Here is an 11751-nt window from a genome sequence, read left to right as displayed (position 1 = left end):
GAAGTGGCTCAAGTGATTATGTGCCTCTCTCTTCCCACATGGGGGGGTCCCGGGTTTGGTTCCTGATGTCTCCTAAAAAGAAGACAAGCACACAGCAAATGGATGCAGAGAGCGGGCAATGAGTGCAGACAAGGGGGGTGGGGGAGAAATGAATAAATTTTTAAAAAATAAATCTTAAAAAAAATATGAAGGAAATGAATGACTTACCTTTCTCCTTTGTGTTACTTGGAAGTTGTACATAGAGAAAACAAGATGACATATAAGAAAACCAAAGATTCTAATTAGTGGGAAATCAATCGTTACTTCTACATTGGGTGGGGAGAATTCTAGATGGAACTAAGGAAGCAACGTGTTAGGCAGTTTTGACCTTTTTGCAGGTACAAGTCCCCCTAGGCTTTTAGAAATCTTGACGCTTTCTCACAGACTCCCTTATTGAAGGCAAATCCTGGCAAGTCCAGACCCAGATTCAAAGGACAATGGGGGTCCCAGAAGGTGGCAGAAAGCCTGGGGCTCTCTTGCCTGGTAGATGTCCATCCTGGGCTGGCAGCTGTTTGTGATCCAGACAGATCCTAATTCATTTGCTTCTTGTCTCACTTTCCTAACCCTCTGCCAGTCCTCTGCCAAACCTCTCCCAGTTAGAGCCCCTGTCTGGCACTTGCCACACCCCCTAATACCCACTTTCACTACCCTCACTACCCCCAACTTCCATGTTACTCCTTTCAAAGGTCAACTCCTCCAGGAAGCTTTCCCTCACCTGGGCTATGACCTCAGTTGAAATCCCAGTTTTGTTATCAATAGCCCAAACCTTCTGTGTTTCAATTTCCTCATCTGTCAAATGTAATGATAATAAGGACTCTTCCTTAGGATTGTTTGTGATCATGCTCAGTACAGAGCCTGACACTTAAGTGTTCAGTATACATTGGTGGGAGCACTTCCTTGGATATACATCTGTAAGTACTGTGTACCTTTGTTTCTGGCCCTAAAAAAAAAATGATGAGAGGAGCCCTTCCCCTGCAGATGGCCTTCTGCTTCAGTTTCTAGTTAGAACCTCATAATGATAATGCTGATAAGTACTATGTGTTGAGTGCGAACCATGTGCTAGTGAGTGACCTTGGTACCTGAAACACACAAAGTCATTTAACATTAAAGTGATAAGGTGGGGAAGCAATGTGGCTCAACTTATAGAGCACCCGCCTACCATAGAGGAGGTCCAGGGTTCAAACCCAGGGCCTCCTGACCCATGTGGTGAGCTGGCCCATACCCAGTGCTGCCGTGTGCAAGGAGTGCCATGTCACCCTCATAACCCCAAGCTCTTGTGGACAACCCAGCCAACACCCAGGACTCTCAGTTCCTGGGCTTCCTCATCTTTAGTGACCTCTTGGTTCATTCCTCTTCAGCTTAAGCCCTATGTTCACACCAAGTCTTTGTCAGCACCTGGAGAACTTCTCCTCTGAAATGATAAATTTACAGATCCCTATCAAGAACCATGAAGGGTCTGATACTTTACCCTAACTAGAAGCTAACAAAATTAGCCTGACACAGTTTCATGGAGGCTGGTAAAAAACACAAGATTCCTAGGTCAGAGACAAAGGAGACTTTATCACTCAGCACTGTCATTAGCTAGACTATCAGCAATTTTGTGTTGGTTCCTTGAGGGTACTGTAAAGATGGCCAAATGACATCTGTACACTCAGCGGGTTAAACTATAGGAAAGGAACCCTGAGCTTAGGAAACCCGAATCTTTTAAAATGGGCAGTAAGCATGCCTTTGCTCTGTAGGGTAATACTAAAGCCATCTCCCAATGCTGTAAGCAAACCTGCCCTTTGCTCCGCAGAAAACCATTCTATCTTCCTACAAAAATCCTTGAAAAGATAGCCTGGAACAAAAGGCAGTGAGTGCCTCACTCATAAGATATGCAGAAATTTAGAGCATTTCTTGAGCAATGAGGTAATGTCTCCTTCCAGAATAACAGGCTTGCTTACTACTTACTATAAAAGTGGTAGATTCTCCAGGATCAGTGTTCTTCAGTTGAAACGCAAACCCAATGTTTGTGCAGCATCCATGTGACCTGTGGCACTCCCCCATGGCTTGGAGAACAAGGTGAACCTACAAAACATGATGCTCACCCTGCTTGCTGGGTTCTTTTCACTCTGACCAAAGAGTCTCTGGTCTTCTGTCAGAATCTGTGAAACAATCATAGGCTAATTTACTAGCTTATATGTAGGGTAAAATCAAATCCCAGATTTGATACCTGTGACATAGCCAAAGTGAATTTATTTAGTTTCTCAAACAAGTCATGCTCTTGTTTTGGGGTGTGAGACATCACAAATACTATTCTCTCTGCCTAGAACATTTTGGCCCTTTTCTCTTGGTGACTTCTACCAGATAATCTGAGAAGCCTTTTTTTCCCTGCCTTCTATCCCCCTGCTCCACCTGGGTTATGTTCCCTTTCTTTTAACTCCTACAATGTCTCATGCTTCGCTGACCATAGTGTTTTTCACAGTGTATTGTAATTGCCTTTTTACTTGTCCCCTCCTCTCCCAATAGATTAGGACCTCACCGGTCAGAGACAGGCTCTGTCTAAATTATACCCCCAGAGTCTAGCATACTGCAAGTGTTTATTAAGGATTTACAGAACAAACCAGATGCTAACATAGAAATATGCATATAGCAGTATAAAAGCACCAAGGAAAGGTATCTAAATCAGTATAGAGGTCTGGGAAACACCTCCTAGGTGAGGTGACATTTGAATTTGGGTCTGAAGGAAGAGTTGGTTAGGGAGCTAAAGGGAGAGAAGGAAAAGGTTCTAGGCAGTAAGAATGATGTATAAACACATGGGGGAAAAAAGAAAAGTGATAAGTACAAAAAAACACATGGAAGTGGGAATTAGCATAGTGCCTCTTTCAGTTTGCTAAAGGCTGCCAATGCAATGTACCAGAAATGGGTTGGCTTTTACAATGGGAACTTACTAGGTTAAAAGCTTACAGTTCTGAGGCTGTGAAAATGTCTAAGTTAATGCATTAGGTGATGCTCCCTGAGGTTAGCTGCTGGCGATCCTGGACTCCTGCCACATGGCAAGGTACAAAGGCAGTTCTGCCAGTTTCTGCCTTCTCCTCCAGCTCAGCTATGGGCCAGGAGGCAGATGGCCCCTGGGGCCTGTCTCTCAGCATCTGGATTCTTCTCTATCTCCAGCTTTTTTCTGTGTCTGCAGAAATGTGTGTTTCCCCCACATATAAAGGACTCCAGTAAGAGGATTAAACTCCATCCTGGGCTATGCCCTATTGGAGCAATCTTATCAAATTAACTGATCTAATCAAAGTTTCAACTTAAGAACTTGATTTTATGAGATCCACAAAAGACTCAAACCAACATAGTCCCTTTAAGAAACTGCATATGATTTACTAGGGTTGCAGCCTAGAGGTGGAGGGATGGAGTAGTAGGAAATAAAGCTGACAGGTAGCCAAGGAATGAATCATGAAGAAGTTTGAATTGTATCTAAAAAGTCAGAGTCCCATTTCAAGCTTTTTCTGTTAAAGTATGAGGCACATCCTCTTAAGTGTCTCATAAGATGGTAACATGGAGTGGTGTGATACAGAGGAAAGCAAAGTAATTTATGAAGATTTTGGCTGCAATGTTGGTGCTGGGAAAAAACAGTGCTTACTGGGACACGGAGACTGATATGACCACAGACAGAAAAAAAATGTATTGGGAAACTCTCTGTTCAGTTCCCCTCTGTTGGGAGAGCTTCCCAATAAATTCTTTTTCTGTCTGTGATCATATAGTCTTTGTGTCCCAGTAAGCACCGTTTTTCTCCAACAGCTGGTAATCCTGTAACTTTGGCCAAGTGACGTCAATTCTCTGCGCTTCTGAGCCCCTGTAAAACAGTGATGATAACATCTCCTGAAAGGCGTGTTCTGTGAGGATTAAATGTGATAATTTAAGTAAAGTACCAGGTTCCTGGCATTACACATTAAATGTTCGTTTGCCCTCCTTTTCCCCCTCTTGGAATCAGCTTCCTCATCTAGCAAATGGGGAAAAAGCCAAACCACGCTCAGGTCTTTTCAGGTCCAGCCTCAACCCAGCGGCAAGATTAGGTGAACAGCGATCTACTGGCAGGAGCCCTTCCTTTCCGCTAGTCCAGCCTCGGTTTGGCCGCACCGGGGCACTCTAGGCTGCTCCTCGGTACTCTATGGTTCTTCCTTTGCCCCGGAAGTGGTTCCGCGGCGGGGGTTGGTAAGGTCGGGCCATGGTTGGGCAGAGGTTGGGAAGATGGCGTGGCGAGGCTGGGCGCAGACGGGTTGGGGTTGCGGCCAGGCGTGGGTCCTGCCGGTGGGCGGCCGCGGCTGTGAGGAGCTCACAGCGGCCCTGGCCCCGCCACGGCTGCTCGGACGCAGGTAATGGCCGCTGCGCCGGGCTTCTAGTCTCCTGGCTCCCAAGCTTCGGCTGCGCATCCTCAGGGGCGGAGGCCGTCTGGGCTCCTTGTTCTGCTCCTCGCTCACCTCCGTCTCCTCAAATGCCCCTTCCTTCCTTCATCCTCTCTTCTTTTGCTTCCGTCCAGTCCTCGCTTCTCCTCCAGCCGCCCTGCGCCTGAGCACACAGTGACGGGTCCAGCCTTTCCTGAGCCGGCATTGTCCCTCTCCCCAGCGGGAGGGACGTGACGGGAAAGGGAACTAAATTCCCCTGAGGGCTAATTGCGTTGTCAAGCGTCATAATCCCGAGAGGAAAATACTGAACCCATATTTTAAGTGAAGCAGCTAAACTTTCCTGAAGTTGCATAGCTGGTAAAATGGCAGAGCTTAGATTTTATCCTCTTATCAGTCCAGTTATTGAGGTTTTATCCTCCCTCAGTCCCATCATTAAAGCCTATGTTCCAAACAATTTATTTAGCGATTAGAGCGTTAAGGGATGGCGGAGTCAGGGATTTTTTTTGGTAGAAAAGGCTTTTCTGTTGAGTTGAGACAGTGGAATATTAGAAAACTTCTCAGGCCTTTCGAAGTAGGAGCTGGTATATCAGTATTTGCAACTTTTCCTTTAGAATAATTCAGAATTACACACTGAGGGGAAGAGGGAAATCCCTTAACCATCTGGTGTCAATCTGATGTATATCTGACTTTGAAATTGTTCGTTTCTGATCTTTCATCCATAGTTTTAACTCTCCCAAATTCTGAGCATGGGTCCCTAGGATCCACCTGACTGGTGGAAGCAAGGAACATGAGGCGTTTATCACCACATGGGCTGGCCAGTGGTAAATAAATTGAGGTCCCAATGTGGTGGAGTCATTTCCTACTCTTAAGAATCACCTGGAATGCTTGTAGACTATATTTCCCAGGCCCTCCCCCAGTCCTTTCAAACCAAGATCACCAGGGAAAGGAAGAACCTTATTTTAACAACCACTGCAAGTGAGACTCCCTTTGAATCTTTTAGGGAATTTGTGACAAGCTTACCTAAATTTTATCTTTAATTTAATGATGCGCTGTAACATGGGTTTTCAGGCTGTACTATTAAACTGGAGGTTGAAGAGCTACAAGGTTAATATTCTTAGTGGTTGAAGTAAATTTCAGTAGTCCTGAAATCCATTCAGTTCAGATTGCCTGGTTTGAGGAGGAAGGAAACCTGAATTTATTAAGTAATAGGTTTGTTAAATATTTAAGATTTGTGTTCACATCACTGTACTGGTTCAAGAGAGGAAAGTAAAAAAACTGAACTAATGAGGAACTTCTATTAAAATATTGGGTTTGAAGACCATTTGAAACAAATGAAGAATAAACACCAGCCAGTGCACAGAGGTTGTGTGATGTACACACTCCATACCTACTTGCAGAGGAAAGTAGAGCAAATAGTAAATTAAAAGGAAAGTGACTCATTTGGGGATGGCTTCTTGGAGAAAGTGAGTATTGAATAGGATTTCAAATGATTTCTTAGTTATCTGGGTAGAAGAGAAAAGATGGTATGTCAGTAAGAAAGATTCTGTTAAATATTAGCATCTATTTTAAAAATTTTGCCATTTATATGGAAAGTTTGAAAATGATGTTTTCATGCTTACTTCAAAAAATGTGCATTAATGATTTGGATTTGCCTTGTCTCTGGAAATGAGCCCCTAAAGTTAATAGAAAGCATGAGTTACCTTGGATATAACCTCTATTTTGGTCTATTTTAGTATGCAGAAGAATGGCATCATCAGGGGTGTTTTTTAAAAAGTAGAGATCTAGGCCCGATCCATGTGATGCTAATGTAGTAAGCTCACAGCAGGACGTGCTAGGGAACAAAAAAGGACTTTGTATAGGAGTTACCAGACAGGAGAGGAGTCACCCCTCCTATCTAGGAGAGAATAAGTCGGACACCCACTACTGGGTTACAATTTGTGGTCTTCCTAGTAAATGTATTCCCATTACTTTATATCACTCCTGTGTTTTGGCCCAAAGTATATTACTTGTTTTGCTTACTAGGTTTACCAGACCTAGCTCCAGATTACTTGGAATATTTAATAAAGATCAAATCCATTTGTAAAGGATCAACCCGTGCCACTTTAAAGATTATATCAGATAGAAATACCTTTGGCTGTAAGCAAGGTGATGGTTATTTAAATAAATGGGGTGTGTGTATTGTTTAATATAAAATGATTAGAGGTAGATGGCGGCTGTCTTTGCTCAGTGGCTCAGAGATATTAAAGCTAGTATCTGAATTCCTTGACCTTTCTCTTGGCATTTGATATGACTGCCCCAGCTCCAAGAATGCTTATATTCTTACATCTTTAATTAAGGCAGAAAGAAGGAAGGGTAAGCAAAATCTTTCCAAAGTCTCCTGGAAAATTCTTAAGTCTCATTTGGCCTGGACTCTGTGTGACATGACCATCCCTAGCAATAAGGGATGCTGGAAAAAGTGAATGTATTTATCTTTCCTAGCCTCTATAAAGAAAAAGCAGGCAAGAGAAAAAGGTTGGAAATTGGTTTGGAATTTGCTGTTCCACAGTGTTTGCCAAAGCATATTCAGAAGACTTTTAATAAGTTTTGAAGGGAATTCAGAGTCATTCAGGGCGATATTAGCATTGTTTGAATAAGTACATAGCTTCCAAAATAGATTATTCTGATAGGACTAGCACTTACTTGGAAGTATAAATTCTGGAATGTTAAAAGTTTCAGGTCATTTTACTTTATCACACCCTATTTTAGTTTCCTTGGCTGTTCAAGCAAATACCATGCATTGGGGTGGCTTAAACAATGGGGATTTATTAGCTCACTGATTTGAGTTTAGGTAAAAGGCCAAATTAAGGCTTCATCAAGGTGATGCTTTCTTTCCAAAGGCTGGTGTTCTGGGGCTAGCTGCTTGTGATCCTTGGTCCTGGGCTCTTCTGTCACATGGCAGTGTACATGGCCACCTCTTCTGGTTCAAGTAATAGGATTAAGACCTATCCTGGGCCACACCTTAACCAAAATAACCTCATCAAAGTCCTACTTACAACGTGTTCACACAGGAATGGATTAAGATTAAGACCATGTTTTTCCAGGGGTACATACAGCTATAAACCACTACACACACACACACACAAACACACAAAGTCTGTCTGATTTCTGAGAAGTTGAACAGGAATGGAGTTTTGAAGAGAGAGAACATTCTAGGCAAGTAATAATAACAGCTACACCATTTTTCTAAGCTTTGTTTCCAAATACCTACTAGACACCTCCACCTGGATATTGTGCAAACATCTTTTTTAATGCTAAAGATACTTGAGTTATAATTTACATATAGTAAAATGTATAGCCCATGAATTTTGTTAAGCATATACACTTTTGGAACCATTATCTAAATCAAGATAAAGAACAATTCCATTACCCCAAAAAGTTCCCTCTTGCCCCTTTCTAGCAAACCCCTCCAGACAACCACTATTCTGATTTTTATCACCAAGATTAGTTTTGCCTGTTCTTCAACTTCATATGAATGGAATTACAATTCTTTTATGTGTGACGACTTTTGCCCAGTAGTGTTTTTGAGATTCATCCATGATATGTGATTAATAGTGCTTTTTTTTTTTTCTTTTCTGGGTAGTATTCTGTTGTTTGAACCTGCTATGGTTTATCCATTTACCTGTTGACGAAAATTTAAATTCCAGTTTTTAAGTATAAGAAAAACTGCCATGAACACAAGTACTTTAAACAATGGCCACAAAGAAAACTGGGAAATTACCATGTAAGTTAATTTTAGGAAGCAGTAGGTAAGCCTTGAGCACGTTTAAGTGTATTTGAAAAGAAAAAGAGAGCGGTTGAAGATACAGAAGAAATAATTGATGGCGTGAAGTCCCAGTGGGGAGAGAGGGATTGGCTTTAGATAGAAGAGTCCTCTTCTGCTTTAACAATGCAAAAGATTGGGTGTGGATAAAACCAGAAGTTGAGAAAATTTCTTCTTGATCGCAAGGTCAATCTGAAGAGAAAAAGGAGTTAAGGGAAGAGATGGGAGTTGAGGGCTTAAAAGTATTGAAGATTTTTAGCTTTTGCAGGGGATGAGAGAAAGCAAGGGGAACATGTAAGGAAGTCCTGAAGGTTCAGGGGAGATTGAAGATGATGCATCTGTAGTAGCAGCATTCTCATACAGCTGTGTAATGTTGAGTATCAGTTTAGGCATAGGAGGCCAGAGTGCTGGATTCCAAGCATTTGATTTTACTGGATTGGAGTGGTAGAAGGAACAGAGGGCAAGGGAGTTGAGGTTATTGGGAACAAAGTAGTTTAAGTAATGGCCTATGGGTTTTAGGCTACATACAGAAGTGAGAAGAGGGAGTTTGGTGGATTAGAGGATTAGTAGAGGGATCAAAGGATTAGACAGGTTATTGGGGTTAAAGAATAAGTATTGTAGGAGTAATGATGAGTAATAGTAATAGTAATAGAGGCTCGTGGTCAGAGTGAGGGATGTTGGTATTTAAGAGTTTGGAGGTGATGGAGTTCTAATTGACAAGGCCCTGTGGTCATAGGTGATGTGGGCCGAAAAACCACATAGGACTTCACGGCACAACTTTAGGGGAATGGTGCCCCCTCGAGTTATATGGTACACAATTGATATGTCTGAATGAGGTGAAGGTTATAAAGTTGAGGCATTCTTTTTTCCTATTTTATCAGATTGAGCGAGTACTGCTTTTTCTATCTCTTGAATAGTTCTTGTTACCTTATCTCCATCCCGCCATTTCTGCTATAGTTCACATCTTCATCTTTTGTTGATTCAAGTGAAACATTAACTTTACTAAGGACAAAGAAAAATAAGGTGAGGATCCTGCTTTAGAAGCTATGGTGTTAGAGACCACTATATAAACATAATTATTGCACTTGTGATTCTTCCCCAGTCCAATCCATTTTCCATTTTCCTTTCTGCTGTCCTAAGCATGTAATATTCCTTTAATATTTTTCAGTGTTTCCCTAGTTCCTGGGGTTAAAAACTCTTGAACTCCTTAAAACGGTATAGACAATATTGGATCCAAATTACCTTTACAGAGTTGTACTCAACTCTTTCCCTTACCCCATGACACACACACTGTATGCTCCAAATACACTGTGCTTGCTATTCACCATTTTAGCCTTCTGCCTGCATGTCAGGGGCCTACTTTGGCTTAATTGGAGAGTCTGCATAGGACAGTGTAAAAGAATCGGTTTAAGTGAGGAATCTTGGAATCGGAGAGATTTTGACCTTCTAAGATTACATTTGGGGACTCATTGAACATTTGAGGAAAAGTAATAAGAGAACAGATGAATAGAATATTAATCTGAAAGAAATATGCAACATATTAAAAGTGTTTGAAGTTAATTAAACTGTTGCTGTAGTCCAGGCACGAGGTAAGGGACTAGAGTAGGGATGGAAAAAAAAGTTGACAGTTGGCTTTTAATTGGACGGGAAGAATGAGAGAGAGAGGATTCCAAAGAAAGAGAGAGGGAAAGAGGATTCCAAAATGACTTATATACAGTTGGAAATACAGGACTAGAAAATTGAGATTAGAACCAAAGAAATATGTTCAATCACTTACTTGCTTAGACATCATTCAAGCCATAAAAATGAATTTATTGTTTAGTTCACCTAAAATGTGAGCAGCATTTTGTGTCAGGGGCTGGGTTTTCACAAAGATGATGAAAAGGCCCAATCCATCTCTGTTTATAAGAAGCTGTGAGTGTAGTGATTTTAGTCGATCTTAAGGATAGAAATTCAGAATACAATGAGAATGAACAAGGAGCCTCTATAGAATCTACCTGAAGAAGTTACAGTTTCATAAAAGAAAAATAAGACTTTTGAGTTGCATTTGAACAGAGAACAGTAGCAACCTTTGAGTATATCTAGGAGAAAAGCAGAAACTAACGGGAGTTAAAGATCAAATTGAAGAGTAGGGTTGCAATCTTAACAAAAGTTAGGGCTGGGAGGTATGATCAGTTGTTTCAAAATTTTTTTAATTTTTAATTTTTAAATTATTTTTAAAGAAGCTTTAGATTTCACATGTTTTGAGAAGGTTAAGTGCTAAACACTCAAAGAAACCCTTACAAATAGATTTAGTCCCCCAAACTGGTAGTGAAAAATTGGAGGGAGAGGCAGAGGGAAATCACCTTAAATGATTTTTTTTTAATACATTTATTTAGGGTAGTAACTTACAAGCCCTAAAGAGTTGAACTCAAGGTACCATAAGAGGTAGTTTCTCACCCAAAGTCTGTTGCCACGTGTTGATGCAAGGTGGCCCTTGTCTACGAGGGTTCAGCCTTCCTCTTCCCTCTTAAGGTCTGTGGTCCCTGCTTCTTCCAGTCTCAGCTGTAGACTGATATAAGGCTTGTCTCTCTCCCTGGGGCTCATTTCTTTCCAGGCTCAGCCTCTGTGGTCTCTTCACAAGGTCAGCTGTAGACTATCAGGCTCATCTCTCTTCCCAGGGCCTCAGCAGTGCCTAATGAGCTGTCTCTATTCCTCTTTGTTGTTCTTCTGTGTGTCTATTTCTGTCTGAGAGTCTGTTTTATCAGCCCACCAAGGGTGCTGGGTCTCAGTGCTGAGTTGCACTCTAATGACATGTTTGATTCAAAACCCCTATCTTAACATAATTTAACCAGACATCTCAGCTGAATCTAATACAATCAAAGGGTTATCATGCCCAGAGGAATAGACCAGTTTACAAACATAATCTCTCTCTTTGGAATTCCTAAATAATCTCAAACTGCTACAATGTGCAAATACATATATTTGTCATAGACATGCATACATATATGTATATTTATGACAGACATACATTCACATATGTCTATTTTTGATACACTGCATATTTAATGTACTTCTTTGGTGTTGTTATAATTTTATTTTTTTAATTTTTTTATACTTATTGTCTTGAGCTATCGCTCTTCTCTTGTCATGGTCTCTCTGGATCAAAGTGCAGCAGCCTCCTGCTTTGTGGGTTCCCAAAACAGCTCACCCAGGCAGGATTTTGTCCCCATTCAACTGTTTTTTTGTAGGAGCAATGATATGGGTGTTCTTACTCTGATACCATCATGCACCACCTCTCCTATAATGATCTTATAAAATAAAGGAATACTTTACAAATACTTATATAAGGAAATAGCTGAATTTGGAATCAGTTCAAGGATAATACTTATATTTAACTGTTTGTCCTGGAAATTGCCCATACTTTATACAAAATAACAAAGCCATTCTGTGCGGATCAAACTGACAACTGACTTCTCCAGCTTAGAGGACTGTCCTGGTTCTTTCTGTGTGAATGATGGATACAGCCTATTTTGTTGACTAATGCAA

The 11751-nt window shown here is 41.2% G+C and overlaps 1 protein-coding gene across 2 annotated transcripts in view; it reads left to right on the top strand.

The window, feature by feature from the left end:
- The first annotated feature begins 4210 nt into the window (after positions 1-4210).
- The window catches only part of LOC101439599 (presenilin-associated rhomboid-like protein, mitochondrial), a 56219-nt gene continuing 48678 nt past the window's right edge, over positions 4211-11751 (top strand). The window contains exon 1 of one of the 2 annotated variants that reach the window (XM_058295422.2): positions 4211-4394. In XM_058295422.2, coding sequence (XP_058151405.1) covers positions 4270-4394 — 125 coding nt within the window. In that variant the 5' untranslated portion in view covers positions 4211-4269. The remainder of the gene's footprint in view (positions 4395-11751) is intronic. The other variant, XM_004464588.5, reaches the window with a different exon arrangement.

The sequence above is a fragment of the Dasypus novemcinctus genome, chromosome 4, assembly GCF_030445035.2.
Source record: "Dasypus novemcinctus isolate mDasNov1 chromosome 4, mDasNov1.1.hap2, whole genome shotgun sequence".
NCBI classification, from domain to species: Eukaryota; Metazoa; Chordata; class Mammalia; order Cingulata; family Dasypodidae; genus Dasypus; species Dasypus novemcinctus.
This window is presented reverse-complemented; position numbering and strand designations above follow the sequence as displayed.